General features: G+C 38.6%; 1 protein-coding gene across 1 annotated transcript in view; it reads left to right on the top strand.

The window, feature by feature from the left end:
* bach2b (BTB and CNC homology 1, basic leucine zipper transcription factor 2b) overlaps positions 1-19,990 on the top strand; it is a 356,916-nt gene that overhangs the window by 106,559 nt on the left and 230,367 nt on the right. The window contains exon 2 of the mRNA XM_063033290.1: positions 12,590-12,700. Within this exon, the coding sequence (XP_062889360.1) occupies positions 12,665-12,700 (36 nt within the window). The 5' untranslated portion in view covers positions 12,590-12,664. The remainder of the gene's footprint in view (positions 1-12,589; positions 12,701-19,990) is intronic.

The following is a 19,990-nucleotide window of genomic DNA, read 5'->3' on the forward strand; positions in this document are numbered from 1 at the left end:
TCCTCTTTTTAAGCCCTCTGGTCAGGTTCGACTTCCAGATTTCTTTCATTTCGTTCATAGCCCTCCACGCCAGCGCCTTCCGTATCTTCATGTCCTTCTCCGAACTCATCATTCTTGACCCGAGGTACTAGTAGTCAAAGACTTTCTTAATGGTATCATTCTTTATGGTCTTGACAGTACCTTCGTTGCAGTTAAACGCCATGTACTCTGTCAAAGACAGAGTGGCTTGAAAAATGCACCATAAATATTTTGTATTTGCTGCCCGTTGATAGCTTAACTTGTTCCTTGCTCAGTTGAAATTGAAATTCAGTCATTGAAAGTTAGTTTGTTGCTTTGATAGCTTTGGTTAAAAAAGTGATTAAAATATAGTAATATAAAGAAAGCTTCATTTTGTAATATAAAAACATAGTATTTCTTCAGATGTGGCTAGCTTCCTACTTGGTATGAAGTTTGTTGTCCATAGAAATCATTGATCCTTTCACTTGGAGTGATTTTTATGGTCAATTTTGTTTTGGAACTGAAGTTCATCTACTTTTCCTGACATTGACTTAATGGTTATAGCAACAAAATAGCCTTCCTTTCATCTCTTCCGCAGTCTGACCTTTTATCTCTTCTCAGCTGCCTCTTTCTTCCCCGGGACCCTTCCACCTTCTGTTTCTTCATTTGTCCACTCGCCTCTCCTATTAGATTCTTTCATCTCCAGCCCTTGACCTTTCCCACTCACCTGGCTTTACCTATCACCTTCCACCCAGACTCCTTCCCAGCCCCCCGCCTTTTTATTTTGTCATCTTCTCCCTTCCTTAGTCCAGTAGAAGTGTCTCTCAGTGCAAAATTTCAACTGTTTTTCCATAGATGCTGCCTGACCTGCTGAGTTCCTCTAACATTTTGTGTGTGTTGCTCTGGATTTCCTGCACCAGCAGACTTTCTCATGTTTAACGAAATAGCTTGACGGTTTATTTGGAAATATTTATAAATTAGCTTCTGAATAAAGTATTTTCTGAGAGAGCAGATTCTGTGCAGAGATAGATTTCTTTTTTTTTCCTTATTTGAGTTGTGTTTCAGTTGTTCTTTATTTGCATCTCTGCTTATTATACTCTTGAAGAAATTTGGCATTCTTCAAAAGAATCCTTAGTTTAATAAATATACTCTAAAATAAAAATATTTAAAATTCAAAACTGCTTTGCTTGACAATTAGGAGTTCTTTTTAACGTGTGTCTGATAGTTTTTATACAAGTATTTTGTTAAGGTTGTAAATCAGAATTTGCTCCTAGCACAGAGCAGAAGATACTATAGAACTGGCAGGAAAGTGGTCAGTAGAATAAGCCAGGAAATTATGATAAACGGCATTGTTTAAAACCATACTATGAATAGGCAAGTCATCTGTTTAACAAATGTGACTTGAAGTCTTGAAGGGGGTGCAAGGAGAGATATCTGTACGACAACATATATGTAATATATAGAGCTGGATGATATTTTACTTTATGGAAAATGGGAACTTGATACAATAATAATAAAAGTGTAGTTAAAGAACAAAATTAGGTTCAGAGCATTTTAAAGTGTGTGCATAAACTATGTCAGATGATAGCTTTCTTGACCTGCTAAATCCTAAAACCAGATGTCATGTATTACTTAACTCTTTTTTATATAATTTACAAATAGGAAGTTAGTCCATGTGGTTTTGATAATAATTGTTTAGATATTTAAATATTGCAACAACCACTAAAGATAAGAAATGAGTGTATCATTTTCCCAAGACTAAATGTAAATATATATCAAAGTCATTAGAATGACAAATATCGAAACAGGTTCTGCGGGAACAACCATGCTGAGTCTCCAGTGGTTATGCATGCACTTATTCAATTTGATTAAAATAAAACTATTGTAGAAATTGCAGTAGAATCTATATTAGGAAATATTTGAAGGACAGAAAAATAGTCCTTGTGGGCAGGTTATATGGTATAATGACTTGTACACACGTGCATATATCAATAATTCAACTAACAGTGGATTGTGAGTCACTATTAGCCTGTCTAGTCATCTGCTATATTATAACCTCCACCTACTGTTTATGGGACTGACCTGTCCACTCCTACTGTCACACTGACTTCTGCATTCCCACCATCACGCTGTCCACTCTCATTGTCTACTGACCTCTGCGCTCCTACTGTCAAACTATCCCTCCCCACTGTCACACTGACCTCTGCATTCCCACTATCACATTGTCCATTCTCGTTGTCTACTGACCTCTGCATACCCACTGTCAAACTACCCTTCCCCACTGTCACACTGACCTCTCCCAATTTCACATTTACCTCTCACCTAACAAAAGCTTATCATATGCAAGTTTCAAGTTTTGCTTTGCAAACTTTTCAATCATTCTGAAGCAAGTTTTTCTATACTGTATTTTGTGTAGCTTGCAAATTGTGAAACTGTAATCAGATTGATTGAAACCAGTTTGGGAAAGACACTGATGAGTTTTCAAGGAGGTTGTACTCTTAAAATTCAGAGAAGGAGATGAGAGTATGACACTGATATATTGGCTTTTAAAGTCATAGATAAATAAATAGAATTAAATAGATCCAACTTGAAAGAATGCAGAAAAATCCACAATGATGTAACTGGAATTGGAGGGTTTGAATTATACAGAGAGTACAATAGCTGGAACATTTGAACTTGGATCATATGAGGCTGAGGGGCGACCTTATAGAGTAGGGGTTACCAAACTGGGTCCATAGTTAATGGTAAGGGTCCGTGGATTCCTACATTTACACACTTAGTCCAGCAGTCGTGGAGCATACGGATCCCTCCTTTGTAGAAGTCGGGGTCTTGGACCTCCAGAAGTGGTCCATAGTAGGGGTGATTGATAAGTTTGTGGCCTAAGGTAGAAGGAGATGAGTTATTAACTTCAAACTTTCTGCATTTGCACCCAAAAAGTTGAACTGCACGTGCACATTACGAGAGTGATATAACTCATCTCCTTCTACCTTAGGCCACAAACTTATCAATCACCCTTCGTAGATAAGGTGGGTGATTACAGTCTTCTCTCGGGGTAGGGGAGTTTAAAAAAGTGTGCATGGAACTGGAGGAGATAGCAGAGGTACTCAATGAGTACTTTGCTTCAGTATACACTACGGAAAAAAATCTTGGCAATTGTAAGGATGACTTACAGCAGACTGAAAAGCTTGAGCACGTAGATGTTAAGAAAGAGGATGTGCTGGAGCTTTTGGAAAGCATCAAGTTGGATAAGTCACCAGGACCAGGCGAGATGTACTCCAGGCAACTGTGGGAGGCGAGGGAGGAGATTGCTGTGCCTCTGGCGATGATCTTTGCATCATCAATGGAGAGGTTCCGGAGGATTGGAGGGCTGTGGATGTTTTTCCAGTGTTCAAGAAAGGGAGTAGAGATAGCTCAGGAAGTTATAGACCAGTGAGTCTTACTTCAGTGGTTGGTAAATTGATGGAGAAGATCCTGAGAGGCAGGATTTATGAACATTTGGAGAGGCATAATATGTTTAGGAATAGTCAGCATGGTTTTGTGAAAGGCAGGTGGTGCCTTACGAGCCTGATTTAATTTTTTGAGGATGTGACTAAACACATTGATGAAGGAAGAACAGTATATGTAGTGTATATGGATTTCAACAAGGCATTTGATAAGGTACCCCATGCAAGGCTTATTGAGAAAGTAAGGAGGCATGGGATCCAAGGGGACATTGCTTTGTGGATCCAGAACTGGCTTGCCCACAGAAGGCAAAGAGTGGTTGTAGACGGGTCATATTCTGCATGGAGGTCGGTCACCAGTTGTGCCTCGGATCTGTTCTGGGACCCTGCTCTTTGTGATTTTTATAAATGACCTCGATGAAGAAGTGAGGGGATGGGTTAGTAAATTTGCTGATGACACAAATGTTGGGGATGTTGTGGATAGTGTGGAAGGCTGTCAGAGGTTACATCGGGACATTGATAGGATGCAAAACTGGGCTGAGAAGTGGCAGATGGAGTTCAACCCAGATAAGTATGAGGTGGCTCATTTTGGTAGGTCAAATATGGCAGAATATAGTATTAATGGTAAGACTGTTGGCAGGTAATTTCTCAGGTAAGGACATGTTCAGCACAGCTTTGTGGGCCAAGGGCCTGTATTGTGCTGTAGGTTTTCTTTGTTTCTATGAATGGGTTTAAGGTGATCGGGAAAATTTTAAAGGGGACCTGAGGGGCAACCCTTTCACACGGTGGGTTGTGCAACCAGTTGTGAGAGGAAGCTGCAGAGGCCAATAAAATAACAATGTTTAAAAGACATTTGGATATGGATATGGCTTGAGGAACATGGACCAAATGTAGTTAAATGGAACTAACTCAGACAGACATTTTAATCACGTTGGGACGAATTGGACCATTGGGCCTGTTTCTGAGCAGTATAACTAGGACTCTTGTTTGCGTTTCTAGATCAGTGTGTTGCTTTTGGCTTAAATTTCAAGAATTACAGTAGGTGAAATGGTTCTGCCTCTTGGATTATTATTCTGGTGTTCTAGACAGTTTATGCAGTAATATTACAGTTTATTATATTCTCAAAGGTTCCTTCATTGTTAATATCCAGAGTTCATGTAGCAAATCTGACATAAATTAGCCTAACTTCCAATGTGTTTATTTTTTCCTCTGTTCCTTAAGTTGAAGCAGAAGGAGTGAATGATGAAGTTCAGCCTGTATTATACTAATTAGTGGCACAGTGCATTGTATTAATGAAGTTTCAGTCTTTGGCTTCAGCTACTCTGCTATGTCTGGCCCAATCCTTAGTGTAATACAGCTAGTTTAGCTTGTTTAGACTGTTATTAACAATCAGGTTGGTAGGAAATCAATTCAGTTTAAAAAAAACTTTTTATTTAGAGATCTTACAATAATCTCAGAAAATTTATTTAATAATTTTAAAATAAAAATTATTTTGGAGATCACCCTTTTTTACGGGTGTTACCGTTAATCAAATTTTAAAGTTAATGCATAAGCCTAAAGGAGAATTGACCTGAATTTTCTTTGTAAAGGTGAAAAGTGAAAGAGTTCAAAGTGTACGTCTCTTTGAGATAATTCATTCCTATACTTTTCTACTTACACATAGGCATATGCATTGATTCCACCCACCCCACATACATACACACCCACACATCCTGCCCCCAATCCTTTGAACATTGACACATCTACATCTTGTGTTTAGTGAGTCACAGACCTTTGAGGTGCAGATACAAACGGTTTCACTTCCAGTTGACTTTATGTTAAAGCATCTGAAGAGTTCCAAATGGTTCAATAATTTGGTTAAGAATTAAGAGTTGCTTCTTATTAGTAAATTTTCAGTGTGTATTTTCCTAAGCATTAAGCCCTTATGAGGTATAACAGGCAACACAGAGTTAGTTATTTAACCATCAGCTCTTTGGTTCTCCAGAGTGGTCCCACCATTCTCAAAACCCCTTCTATCTGTAGCTCAGCAACCTATCTCTCTCACTTATCCATCTTGGTTCTTTTGTCACTTATTTGCACAAAGTAATAATTTACAATAGAAAGAAAAAAACTGCATTTCTTTAGGAACAATCTGGAATATCTGACACGGTCACAGGGCAAATGTGCAAATTCACAGAGACAGTCCCAAGTTATAGATCAAGTTCAGGACTTTGGAGTTGTGAAGTAACAGTGACAACTGCTGTGTCACTTATAATACAAAATTATGTAATTATATACAGCACATCCACATGATAGAGGAAAGGGGGCCTCAGACAATACTAACTTCAACAATGCAGCAGCTCCTCAAAAACACATTGAAATGTTAGCCTTCATGTTATGCTCAATTCTCTGAAGAGTAACTTGAATACATGACCATCTTAAATGGGAGCATGAATGATGTCACTGAGCCAATGTTGATCTATAATGAACAATTAAAAACTTGGAAACAGAATTTACTTGTGAAGGAGTTAGAGTATCATAGTAATCAGACTTCAAGCCATTTTGTTTTCCTACTTGCTTAAGTTATTTGAAAGTTGAAACAAATAATGAACATTAAAATTGTAAGCAAAGCCTTAATCGTCGAGCTGCAGAATTAGAGGATCTAGATATGTGTATGTTTATATTTAGATCATTTATGTAACTGGGGAACAAAGAATAAATAACCAATGAACAGCAACAAATATATTACATAAATTTGAAGAATGAGATGGACAGATACAGAAGGAAGATTGTGAGATTGAGAAGTAGATATGAGTATAACAGTAAATTTGATGTTGCCAATATTAAGGCAGGTCAGATAAAAAGTTGAAACACATCACCAAACAATTGGCACAGATTGTGCTTTATCTTCATAACACTACAGTGTTTGGCACCTTGAAAAATAACGAAGTATAATTTATTGAATAAAGTAATAGATATTCTATTCAAATTATGCCCACTATGATTTGGAAACATTCACCTTTGTAATCTTAAAGGCCATAAAACTGGTGAGTGATTCAAGGATGGCTATTAGTAAGATATATCAACGTTATCTGTGCTATACCTATATTTTTGTCTCAAATCTAAAATCTACAAGGTGACATGGTGGAGGTGAGTGATTGATTACTGAGTGAGGTGAATTACAGTACTGGACAGAATCAGTGGGTTAAATACCATTCAGGAGCAGGAATTTGGATGTGATCACTTTAGGAGGGACACATAATATATGTACATATGGGTGAGATTGATGTACAGTACATAATGACTATTCTGAGTGCCCTTCCCCTGCTGGCTCTACCCTGCACACTTTTTCTTCACATTAGAAGAGATTGGAATTAGCAATTCATATTTTTTTATTAATGTCTGCCACAGGGTGGTCAAGGAGATTTCATCCTTAACAGAAACATCTAGATTTATTGCATTGTTTATTAACTGAGAGCTGGACTATTGTCAAACCAATCTCCCTGAAAAACTGCCTTGAAGTTTCTACAATCCTGAAATTTCATAGACAAATGTCTCAATTATTAAATTTATCACTTTCTACTTTTACTGTTAGAAACTACACATTCACTGAGTGCGATAGAGTATGTTATCTTTGTTGTGCATGTATCTATTGGTAATGAGCTGTAAAATACTTCAATAAAATTAATAGTTTTTGACATTAAAATTGCTTCTTTTTGTTGCAGAACACAGTGTTGATGGCATTTGGAAATGTGGAAGGGGTGGGTGGGTGCAATTTTATTGTCAAGAAACCACATGGAAGGAGGTCATGAAAGAGTATAGAAATCTTTTAGTTAAATAAATCTAAGATTGATATCTACCTGTCTCTTTATCTATTTATCTATATATCTTCTTTCTTTATTTCTACTGATCGATCTATCCAGCTGACAGTGTGTGTCTAAATATCTGTTAGCCTATCTGACTGCCTGTCTATCACTCTGTGTATCTGTCTGTTGATATGAAGACACAAGAACTTCTGTAGATGTTGGAGGTCTGGAGCACCACATACAGAACTCTGAAAGAGCCCAGTAGGTCAGGCAGCATCTATGGAGGGGAATAAACAGTCCATTTCCCTCCATAAATACTGGCTGACTTGCTCAGTTCCTCCAGTATTTTGTGTGTATCTTTTGGTATAATTTCAGGAAGAACTTGTTTAGAAATTTGCACAAGAGTAATTTAATTGTATTTTAAAGATAGATTTTAAAGTGGGATTATATGCAAAATATACATAGTGATAGCAAAAAAACTTGTTTTTATCTATAAATTTCTTCTTGTGTGAAATGTTGGAGGTTTGGGGGAATTGACATCTGACACACCCAAACTAGGCACAGAATCTGTTTGCAAGTAATTAGTCTCAAATTGATCAGGGGACAATGATGAATTACATAGACTTTATACCATGTGGCATTGATAATACTATTTATTGTATAATATGCACATAACCTACCACATCATAGTTCTAACTATTAAAGTTAGGCAATACAGAACAAAAGGTCAGAATGGGACATAAACTGAAACAATAAAGTTAGGAGATAAAAATGATTAATTGAATGTATGGATGAATGGAGAAGGGGATTACATCACTTGGGAAACTGTGATTAAGAATACTTGCTTGTAGTGGGGAAAAAAAATGCCGGTTCCTGGGAATCCTAAACCTGTAGCCTCTCAGCTTAGAAGAGGCATATTCAGGATAACTTTGAGAATGTGGACTCCATCCACTAGGAATACACAGAAACACAGCATAACCAACTAACCAGTGAAGATAACTTCACTCAACTTCACTTACCCCATCACTGAACTGTTCCCACAACCTATGGACTCATTTCCAAGAACTCTTCATCTCATGTTCTTAATATTTATTGTTTGTTTGTTTATTTATTTATTTATTATTTCTTTTTTTCTTTTGTATTTGCAGTTTGATGCCTTTGGCACATTGGTCTTCCATTGATTCTATTATGATACTTGGATTTACTGAGAATGCAGGCAAGAAAGCAGATCTCAGGGTTGTATATGGTGACATATATGTACTTCAATAATAAATTTACTTTGATCTTTGAATCCCTATACCCCTATGCTACTGTCCTGCTTACCTTTAAAGTACCTCCTGACCCACTTGTACAGAATCAGTGAATCCCACATTGATCTCATTAGTCATCTCACAACCATCAGAACTGGGGTGAAAGCAAATTATTCTCAATCCCAAGGGACTGACTAAAAAGAAGAGGAGGCAAATCAAGCTTTCAAAAAGAATGTGGTCACAGAGTTATTGCATGTCATAATAAGAGCATATCCTTCCCAACTTTCTCCTTGCAAAATAGAAAGTATTGCTATAATGGCTGAGATCTTGTTGGCCTGATCCTCCAATGTGGACTGAATGTCACTATTATAAATGAAGAATGTGTGTTGCTGGCTCTCCAAGTCCGGGAGTCCAGCACCTGTAGTGCACCATGATAGTGCCTCATTGACATGCCGCTCTCAGGCTGGATGAGCATCACCTCATATTCCATCTGAGTAGCCCTCTGATGGCATGAACATCAACTTTTATAATTTCCACCAATTTTGTCCCCTCCCCCTTCTCTCTTTTTCTATTCCCCATCTGGTTCCCCTCTTACCCCTTCTCTTCTCCTAGCCTGCCCATCACCCTGCTCTGGTGTGCCTCCCCCTTCCCTTTCTTCCATTGTCCACTTTCCTCTCTTATCAGTTTCCTTCTTCTTCAGTACTTTACCTTTTCCACCGATCACCTCCTGGCTTCTCACGTCATCCTCCTTTCCCCTTCCCACCTACCTTCCAACTCACCTGGCTTCATCCAGATTCTTATTCTGGCTTTTACCACTCCTGCTTTCCTTTCCATGAAACATAGATTGTTTATTCTTCTTCATAAATGCTGCCTGACCCACTGAGTTGCTCCAGCATTTTGCGTGTGTTGCTCTGGATTTCTGGCATCTGCTGAATCTTGTGTTTATGACAGTGCTTCAGCTGCGCAGTGAGGAGATATGTCCCCCGAAATGTCACAACAGCCTCTTTCCCCATTTCCAATGGGGAAAATATGTACTTGATCTCAAAAGATTTTTTAATGTCTCTAACATCTAAAATAGATGTCAAATATTAAGAAATATCTTTTAACTTAAAAATCTAATAGCTATAAACACTTCTAAGTGCTCAATATATGAAACAAAGACCTCATATCCATAACGCATAGCAACAGAAGTATGCCATTCAGCCCATCAAGTCTGCTCTGCTATTCAATCCTGGCTAATTTAATTTCCCGCACTTTCACACCTCACAGTGTTTGGGATTTACTTAGTTGCTGGCCAGTGGTGTCAGTGGGAACCAGCAAGTTCTGGCCAGTGTCTTTGATCACCTCATACTCACTCAGTTTAAAAGGAGTGGTTGTGTTTTGCTATTGCTAGAATGTCTATTTATATATCAGGTACATGAGCTGTGTATCGCCCAGCACCCATTTATCACGTGGTTGTGTCTGTGAGTTCATGCTGTTCCTGCTGCAATTTTTCTCTTTGTATTCCACATACTGTCTTAAAAGTACCTTGCCGGTCTGAGTAATTAACACAAAGAATGCTTGGAGTCTCGGATTAGGCAAAGTAGGACGAGTGTTACAGTAGGAATAATGATGCCAGAATTTAATTCTTTCTGTAGGAAGTTGACTATGATTGCACATAGGAACCAGATGGCATTCTGAAACACTATCATGGCTTCTGGAAATGCCAAATCTACAGCATATGCTTCCATCAACTAACAATCAGTGGATGTATATAAGCTAATCTTTATAAGCTTTATATAAGCTAATATTTATATTTATTGTGTTGTGTTTTTTATGTGTTGCGTTGGATCTGGCATAACAATCACTTCGTTTTCCTTTACACTTATGTACTGAAGGTCGACAATAAACTATTGAATCTGGAACTTTCAATGAGTAAAAGGAGTTAACTGATTTGTGATTGTAACTCTTGTATCACATATACGTATATCATTTGGTTGGTGTCAAATATTGAGTTGCTTCTCTGCACTCCAGTATATCATGTTTAAGTTTTATTGTGTATTTTTCAGTTTTTCATCAAATTAAGGTAATTAACATTTATTTCATACAACAGGCAGCATTAAGGTGTTGTACTTGGGAACACAGCTTCTTCACCCCTTCACAGCTGCACTCTTGTGGTTGCAGCCTCTATGTCATTTACGAGTACAGCACCAGAGGTTGTATTTGGAAATCACTTGCTTTTGACTTCAAGCAGTGGCACAGCCTATTTAAAGAACTGCTAAGCTCATTCATCTGCTTTTCTGAGCCGTTTCCTTTTATTTTTAGCCAAATCCATCAGACTTGACAAGTGGGTAATTTGAGCCAACAGAGGAGGCTTTGCTTCAGGTTTTTATTCACAAAGTAATTCTTCTCTTCCTTCCTGGGAAGCCACCGAACTTGACTTGATCTATTCAAGTGATCTGTTGAGTCATGTGAGATCTTGTACACAAAAAAAAACATACTCATGCAGTGTGGGCAGCGTAAAAAATCTACTTAGCGGCAGTAAGGCAAAGGAATGCAGCAGATTCGTACTTGTATAAGTCGACGTCTTGTATACCACAGGGCTAAAGACTTGAAAACATTGCTTGGATAAACAAGATTCTGCGTAAGAGTTAAAGGGAGATTTTCTTGCGTGTTTTAAAATACACCTTTGAAAGGACTGTTTTCAACGTGAACTTTTTGTCAGGTTTGCTTTCAGGCATATCTTCTCAAACATTAGCAAAGTGCTAAGGTCCTTTGCATACCTGATTGACTTGTTATCATAGTTTCAGTCAAGGCGCTGACATAATGATTCCTTTAAGGACATAGAGCATTCCGAAGTGGATGCACTGCATTCTCTGCGGCATGACATTGCATTGTTTGAAGTATTGTTTTTTGCTGGGTCTTTCACCAGTGGGATAGAAAACAAGATCTAGCCCCACCCACAAAGGGTTAGCTACTTTAGCCAGAATTGTCAAACATTCAGAATATCTAAAACAGTCATAGACCTTAGTAAACTATAAAAACATTCAACAATGCCCTATATAAAATATACAGATTAATTAGACTCACTTGTGTTAGTCTTAATAATAACCACAATAACACTGGCAAAGGTTTCATTTTTGTTTTGGATTTATTTGCAGCCTCAGTTATCATATCAAATGGATTCAGTATAGGACGAATGAGTAGTGTAAGCTCAGCTCATGTTAAGACCATCAGACCATAAGAGCAGAATTAGGCCATTTGGCCCATTGATTCTGCTCTTCAATTTCATCATGGATGATCTATATTCCCTCTCAGTTCAAATCCCTTGCCTTTTCCCTGTGTTCCTTCATGCCCTGACTAATCAAGAATCTATCAAACTCTGCCTTAAATACACCCGATGACTTGGCCTTCACAGCCACCTGTGGCGACGAATTCCGCAGATTCACCACTCTGACTAAAGAGACCCCTAAACAATAGAACTCAGAACCTGGGGGGTAATAATCAGGGAAGTAATGATTAGGGCAATGTTCAATGGGGTAAAAATTTGGTTTTCGTTGTAGCAGTATATTGAGTGCTGTCAAGTTGTTGTCGACTCATGGCAACCCTATGGATAGTGTAGTTGTCCATAGGGTTTTCACGGATAGATATGGAGTTTGTAGATTACCAAGCCTTTCTTCTGTACTGATACTGCTGCTGTCCAAGTTGGAACCTGGCCAAACTTGGATCATCTGTGTCTAAAAGTCCAGTGTTGATGCTACGACACCACCAGTCGACCTAATATATGCAATATAGAAATCCATATATTATGTTACACATCCAGAATTCAGTTTCTTTAGATGTGATTAGTGCCATGTTGACAATAACTAATTTCTGCTCAGTTTTTCCTTATTATTCAGCAGATATCGTCTCTGTTTCTGAGTTATGAGTTTATTCCCCATTTTTGAGCTTGAGTAGAAATTATTGCTGTCAATTGAACCGGAGAAGAGAAAGATTAACTGAAAGTCTTGTCATATTTGAAAGACATTGATTGATTCAAAGTGCTGATCATTGCAGTACTGAATCATTGGGATTATGAGAAGTGTTAATATAATGGGGACTGTTCCATATTTGTTTTTAATTCTGAACTTTCTTTCAGAGGATAAGTGTGGAGTGGAGTCAACTTTATGCTGGAGTGAAAGCCCAGTGGAGGTGGGGCGATGGACTGTTAAATATGCACTCAGAATGTAGTGACTATTCAACCCTTGGGGTAGGTAATTTGTTTATAACTATTGTATACATTTCATTAAAATTTCATTTCATTTCTGTTGGATTATCTGTAACAAAAAAACTTGCATGTTTGTGGGGATAAAAGAAACCTTATTTCTGAGGGAGTATTTGTATGTTTATATCAACCCAAAGGGGAACTTGTACAAAATATCCTTTCTGGTGATGAACATGGGAATGAGAGGCATTTAAAATGTTAGCAACAATGGAAAGCAATTGAACTGATTGAAATCAATATAGTATATGAATGAAAAGTTTCATCAAAAATAATCTGTTTCATCCACTAGCTGGAGATGTAGTTCTCATTCTCTCATCCATATTCTGTGTACTGATTTGCAGTTAGAACATTTTGGCCCAGAATTTGAAACAGACTAGATCCAAAACGATACCAGTTTCTCCTTCAATAGTCATTTCTTGACCAGCTGAATACATCTAGCATTTTCTGTTTTTGTTTTAGATTTACAGTATTTGCGTTTTAAAAAAAAATTTGTCCCAGATTTTTTTGGCAACAGCACACTGTTTGGTGTTCCCCTACTGACTGATTTGCACTTACTTGAAGCAGATCTTTGAACAACATCTTGCTGAGAGAGGCTGGCTCCAGCATGATCGGAAAAGCCTTGTGCAGCACAGGGTCTTCTGGTGATAAACACCAACAACTGGTGGACCCTGAACAAGCTCCACTCACTGATGCTTTGTCTATCACTTAAAATCCACCCAGGCTTTTCCAGCTGCCAAAACTCCCAAATGTTTATTTTCAAATACTTAATAAAACAGATTAAAATGTGAAACGACTAATCTACATAAAACTATAGGGAATAAGATTGCCTTATTTGTCACATGTATATCGAAACATACAGTGAAATGTGTCATTTCCATCAAATCAAAGTAGCAAAGATTAGGCTGAGGGCAGCCCACAATTGTCACCATTCTTCTGGCGACAATGAGGCACCCAGTGCTCACTAACTCTAATCCATACATAGTTGGAATCTGGGAGGAAACCAGAGCACCCAGAGGAAACCCACGTAGTCACAGGAAGACTACAGATAGTGATGGGAATTGAACCATGACCTTTCAGTCGGTGCTGTAAAGCATTGTGCTAACTGCTACACTATAGGAACTAATGCATTATTTCATTAATTAAATTAAAATTATTAAATCCATATAATGAATTAAAAGTAGTATGAATTGCATTAAACTTGTTTTTTTTCCCTTCATAGTTATTCCTCTCCATAGAAAAGAATGAGGTTATTGAACTACTGCCAAGTCTAACCTTGCGCAAGTTCAGTGGGCGTATTCCACAGCTTAAATTTTGGGAAGTGGTAGTGCATCAGAAGTCCTTTCCTGTTTGTTGAGAGTATTTAAGGACGGTGACCAAAAGTGCACTCAGAAGAGATCTGTTAGTCCTGACGAAGGGTCTCGGCCCGAAATGTCGACTGTACCTCTTCCTAGAGATGCTGCCTGGCCTGCTGTGTTCACCAGCAACTTTGATGTGTGTTGCTCTCTTTTTAAGTATGTGAGATGAAATATTTGGAGTTGTGTTGAGCTTAGATGTCCCTTCACTCATGGTAGTGGAAAAGTTACACTTGAGTTACAAAAACGGATAATGAGACGGGTTGTAAGAAACGTGAACAAGGAAGGATAAGGAATTATCTTCAAGTGATGCATTTGATAAAAGCTGATAAAGATGGGCTAAATGGATTTTGTACATTAGTCAGTTTATGAATGAACAGCTTGTGAATGTAGAGGTTAGTACTGAGTCTGAAAATGACTAAAAGACAGGGATCAGAGGAGGTAAGATAGAAATGTTATTATGAATGCTTTGCAGGTGACCTTAAGTCTGTTGTTGTGCAGAACATGATGGGTTTTGCAGGTTGTTGAGTTTGTGTACTATGAGACATGTTTCACAGACAAAACTGATGAGTCAAACATGGGGATGTGTTGGTGGAGAAAGGTAGAGGTAGATATCATCAGAATCATCTGTTTGTCCACAGGTGATAAACATTAAGGACAGCACAGCAGTGTAGCGGTTAGTGTAATGCTATTACAGCGCCAGAGACACAGCTGGAATTGTACCACTTCTGCAAAGAGTTTGTATGTTCTCCCTATGACCACATGTGTTTCCTCAGGGTGCTCCAGTTTCCTCCAGTATTCCAAAGATGTACGGGTTAGTAGGCTAATTGGTCACATGCCTGTGATTGGGGTCATAGGACCAGAAGGCTCTGTTACTGTGCTATATCTAAATGAATAAAATTTAAAATATTACTTTTAATGTTTCTTCGTCACTTTACACAGCATTTTTATTTTGTTTTTATGATTGATACCCTTGAAGTTTACTATTATTAGACAATGCTTGGAACTAGGAATGGAGATCATCTAGCTGACGCTAAGTTTCCCAGTTACTTGAGATGCAGAGATACAGGATGATTTTTGAACTTTAAACCTGTGCTGATTCCTGGTTTCTGTCTTCTGTGTTGATTGTCTACTCTACAGGGAGAGGTTTTTTTTATTGTGAATGGCAAGTTCAGAAAGTGACCACCCTTCCTCACATGACACAAGTTAAGATAACTAACATTGATATTTGAAATGGAACTCTTCTGTCCGTGGTTGCGGGAAGCTTCACAATTGCTTGATAATAAGCTAGCAAAATGAACAAAGGAATGCAAGCTGTGATATGCTCAATAATGATTCATTTGATTTCAAATTGGATTCATTTTATTAGTGTACAGGCATAATGAAGCCTTGAGAGGGAAAGTGATCTGGAGTTAAAAGGTTCATGGATGATGCACTCCTGGAATGTAATGAAGCAAAGCAATAAATGGAATGGAATAGATGAAATGATCTAGTAAACAAATGATCTAGTAAGCAAACAAACAGGTATCTCTTCTCACACCAAAAGAACAGTGCATTTCAGTTGCTGTGATAACAAAGTCAATGTGATTAATTTCATGTTGAGGAAGGTCAACCAGAGCGTAGGGAAAAAAATTTTACTTCAAGGGACCTGATCTAAATAATGTAACACACACAAAATGCTAGAGGAATTCAGCAGGTCAGGCAGCATCTACAGAAATGAATAAATAGCTGACGTTTTGGGCTGAGTCTGAGAAGGGGGAACATGCCAGAATAAAACGTTGGGGGAAGGGGAAGGTGGTAGCTGAGGCCAGGTGTGGGAAAGGTCATTGCCTGGAAAAGAAAGAATCTAAGCAGGTCCGGGTGAGTACATGGTCGGAGAGTCAGGGCAGTATCTCAGCGGTTGGCAGGAGAATAGCATTTAGTAGGACATGATAGACAACTTTCTCGCTAAGGGCAAATGAAGAAAGTTGGTAGAAAAGAGATTGATAATGATTGTTATGAGTGAATTAATGTGCTGAGGATTATGTGATACAGCGACACAAGGAGAATAGAATTCATATAAGATGACTCAGAAAGGGACTTGACAGTCTAGACAATACAGTGATGCAATTAAAGTTTAGGATCCTCAATTACATAGCTGGAGGAATGAAGTGGTAATCCATGAGTGGTTGCTAAGAATATGCAGGAGCTTCATAATGCATTGCTCAGACTCCGTATATATTTCATTCTTTGGTAATCGACCAGTGCAAAGTGTTATGATGAAGGGATTTCACATCTTCAGTAAATTTTGTAGTTATACACAGTTATAAATTTGATCTAATTGAATGAATTACTGTATAAAATTCCTGGTGGCTGCTGCATTAAAAGCGGAACACACAGAAGATGCTGGAGGAGCCCAGCAGGTCCGGCAGCATCTATTAACTGCCCTGATGAAGGGTCTCAGCCCGAAACGTTGGCTGTTGATTTCCTTCCATAGATGGTGTCTGACCTGCTGAGTTCGTCCAGCATTCTTGGATGTGTTGCTCAAGATTTTCAGCATTTGCAGAACCATTTGAGTTTCTGTATTAAAAAGTGCTATTAATTAGCAACAATTTTTTAATAGTTATACTATCAATTTGCATGATTTGCCAAAATTTTTGCCTCTCAGATGGTTGTAGGTTCAAATTCATACCAGAACATGCAGTCTCTGGTGACACTTCAGTTTAACAGGGAAAGGTTGAACAGATTGAGGGGAGATTTGGTAGAGGTTTACAAAGTAATAGGGGGAATAGATAGGGTAAATGCTTTTCCATTGAGGTTGGGTGAGACTAGAACTAGATATCATAGGATGAGGGTGAAAGGTGAAATATTTAAGGGGAGCATGAGAGGGATCTTCTGAGAGTGCGGAACAAGCTGCTAGTAGAAATAGTGGATGTGAGTTCAATTTCAGCATTGAAGAGGAATTTGGGTAGATACATGGCTGGGAGGGGTATGAATAATTATGTTCTGGGTACAGGGCAATGGGACTAGGCAGAGTAACTGTTTGGCATGGACTAGATGGGCTGAATGGCTTGTTTCTGTGCTATATTGCTTCTTGACTCTAGTAGTGATAGAGTGCTAAATTATTATTGGTGCCAAACTTAAAACGATATATTAGTCTAAGGCAACACACACAAAATGCTGGTGAAACTCAGCAGGTCAGGCAGCATCTACAGAAATGAATAAACAGTCGACAGTACATCATTAAAGACCCCTCACACCCTCTCCATGAACCCCTCACACCCTCTCCTTTGTTCTTCTGCCATCAGGCAAACGTTACAGGAGCATCAAAACTAAAACCACAAGGCTACTAAATAGCTTCCTCCCACAGGCAGTCAGACTGCTAAATACTACTGACTCTGCTTTGGACACTTTTAACTTGCACTGGACACTTATAACTTGATTTTAACTGACATGTGGCTGTTGTGTTTTACTATTTATTGTTATGTTTATTATTTAGTGTTGCGTTTGTTATGTTATGATTGCACTGCTTCTGGGAAACGCTGTCTCATTCTGCCCTGCAGAGCTGATGTATGGTTGGAATGACAATAAAGTTTTTTGAATCTTTTGAATTTCAGGCCGTGACCCTTCTTTGGGACTGAAATAGAAGGGGGAAGATGCCAGAATAAAAAGATGGGAGCAGGAGAAAGAGGCTAGCTGCAAGGTGATAGGTGAAGCCAGGTGGGTGGGAAAGGTAAAAGGCTGGAGAAGAAGGACTCTATAACAGATTATTTGGTAAATCATCAGTGTTCATGAGGCTTTTGCTGTAGGCTAATTGACCACTATATTTGCCTGCATAACTTGAAGTGGTAACACTCAGCTGAAATTTATTTGCTGTAATGTGTTTTAGGATGTTAGTTGGAGCTGATAGTTCTATTATTCTTTCAGAATCCATTCCAGTAATTTCCTTCACAATAAGCACTGAAAATAAAGAAGGAAGCAGAGCCAAATACCTGTTTGGGAGCTTTTAAGTTTATTACCTTTTAGCCTCCATTTGTAACCAAGCTTTAAAAAAGTAGTCTGAACCAATTTATTTCAAGTGGCAGAGAGGTTAATGGCTGGTCTAGTTCACGTGATTGAGAAGAAATGACCATTTTCATCGTAAAGCCCGTAAGTGCAATCTGAACACTAGATTCTGCAGATGCTGGAAATTTTGAGGAGCACACACCAAGTGCAGAAGGCACTCAGCTGGTCAGGCAGCGTATATAGAGATGAGTAAACAGTCGGAAATACTTTGGGTCAAGACCCTTCATCAGGACTGGAAAGGAAGGGGACAAAAGCCAGAATAAATAGGTGGGAGGAGGGGAAGGAGTACAAACTGGTAGGTGGGGGGGCAGGGAACTACTGGAAGTTAGGGAATCTGTAGTTTGTTTATAGTATGATCTGAGGTTGCCAGATTAGGTTTACAATTTAAAGTGGCAGCATATCATGAATAAAGTTGTTCTGTTCTTTTTAGCTAATCAGTAGAACTAACTGACATCGATATTAACATCTGTCGATCAGTAACAATTGGTTGAGAGAATGAGATTTTTTACTAAACTGATAACTGTGTGGGAAGAACATTTATCTCTTGGGTGAAGCAAATTCACACTGAGGCTTCTTCCAGTGCATTTGGTGCTCATGGTGAGGTCTCCTCTACACAGGAGATACCAAACACTGATCCGACAACTACTTTGCAGAACACTTACACTTGGTCTGTAAAGATGACCTGAGCTAGCAGTTCTCTGTCCCTTTTAATTCTGCATCCCACTCCCACTATAATCTCCCTGCCTTTTCCCTCCTACTCTGTTCAATAAGGTCACGAAGCAGCTTCTCATCTTCCGACTTGACAATTATACCAATGTCAGGACTTAAGATTCAATTCAACAATATCAGATTACCTTCCTTTCTAGTTTTGTATCTGCATTAGACAGTTCAGATCCAAGGTGATCAACCAGAAATGGTCACTAATTTGAGCAACATATACAAAATGCTGGAGGAACTCAGCATCTACAGTGCCTTGAAAAGTATTCGGCCCCCAACCCTTTGTTCACATAAGTTTTACAACCAAGGATTTTAATCAATATAATTGAGAATTTTTATTTGTGAATCAGATGCTCTGTTTTCACAGCAGAGTCCAAATAAGAGAAAATTCTTAAGAAGCTAAAAACTGCACCTCTTGTAGCTAATGCAGCTGGTAGTTTTTTTGGATAAGTCTATTAGCTTTGCACAATGTGATAGAGCAAAATTTTCCCATTCCTCTGCAAAATTGCTCAAGTTTTCTGGCAGAGGCTAGCAGGTTTTTAACCAGGGTCTCTCTATATTTAGGAGCATTCATCTTCCCATCATTTTGACCAGATTTTCAGTCCCTGCTGCTGAAAGCATTCCCATAGCATGATACTACCACCACCATACTTTACAGTAGGGATGATGTTACCTGGCTGATGCACAGTATTAGATTTACACACACGTCGCTTATTATTGTTGAGGCCATAAAGTTCCACTTTAGTCCCATCCGAACACAAGATCTTCTTCCACATCTTTATCGTATCTTCAAAGCGGCACTTTGCAAAGTCTTCACAGGCAAGGATATGCTTTCTTTAGCCAGGGCTTCTTACTTGCCACTCTTCCATAAATACCTTTTTTGTGCAAGGCCTTAGAGATGATGGAGCCATGAACTTCATTTCCAGCTGCAACACTGAGTTCTACAGCTCACTCAGTGACTGTTGGTGTCAGTTACAAGTACCAATCTTCTCCGGCGACTAAGTTTAGATGGCTGGCCTGACCTAGGCAGTGTAGCTGTGGTTTCATACTTTTTCCACTTTTTCAGGATGGACTGCACAGAGCTCCAAGGTATGCTCAGTGCCTTTGAGATGGCCTTGGTAAGGTAGTATGTATATTGCACGTGAGGACAGTAGTCATTACA

Source organism: Mobula hypostoma, chromosome 2, assembly GCF_963921235.1.
Source record: "Mobula hypostoma chromosome 2, sMobHyp1.1, whole genome shotgun sequence".
NCBI lineage: Eukaryota > Metazoa > Chordata > Chondrichthyes > Myliobatiformes > Myliobatidae > Mobula > Mobula hypostoma.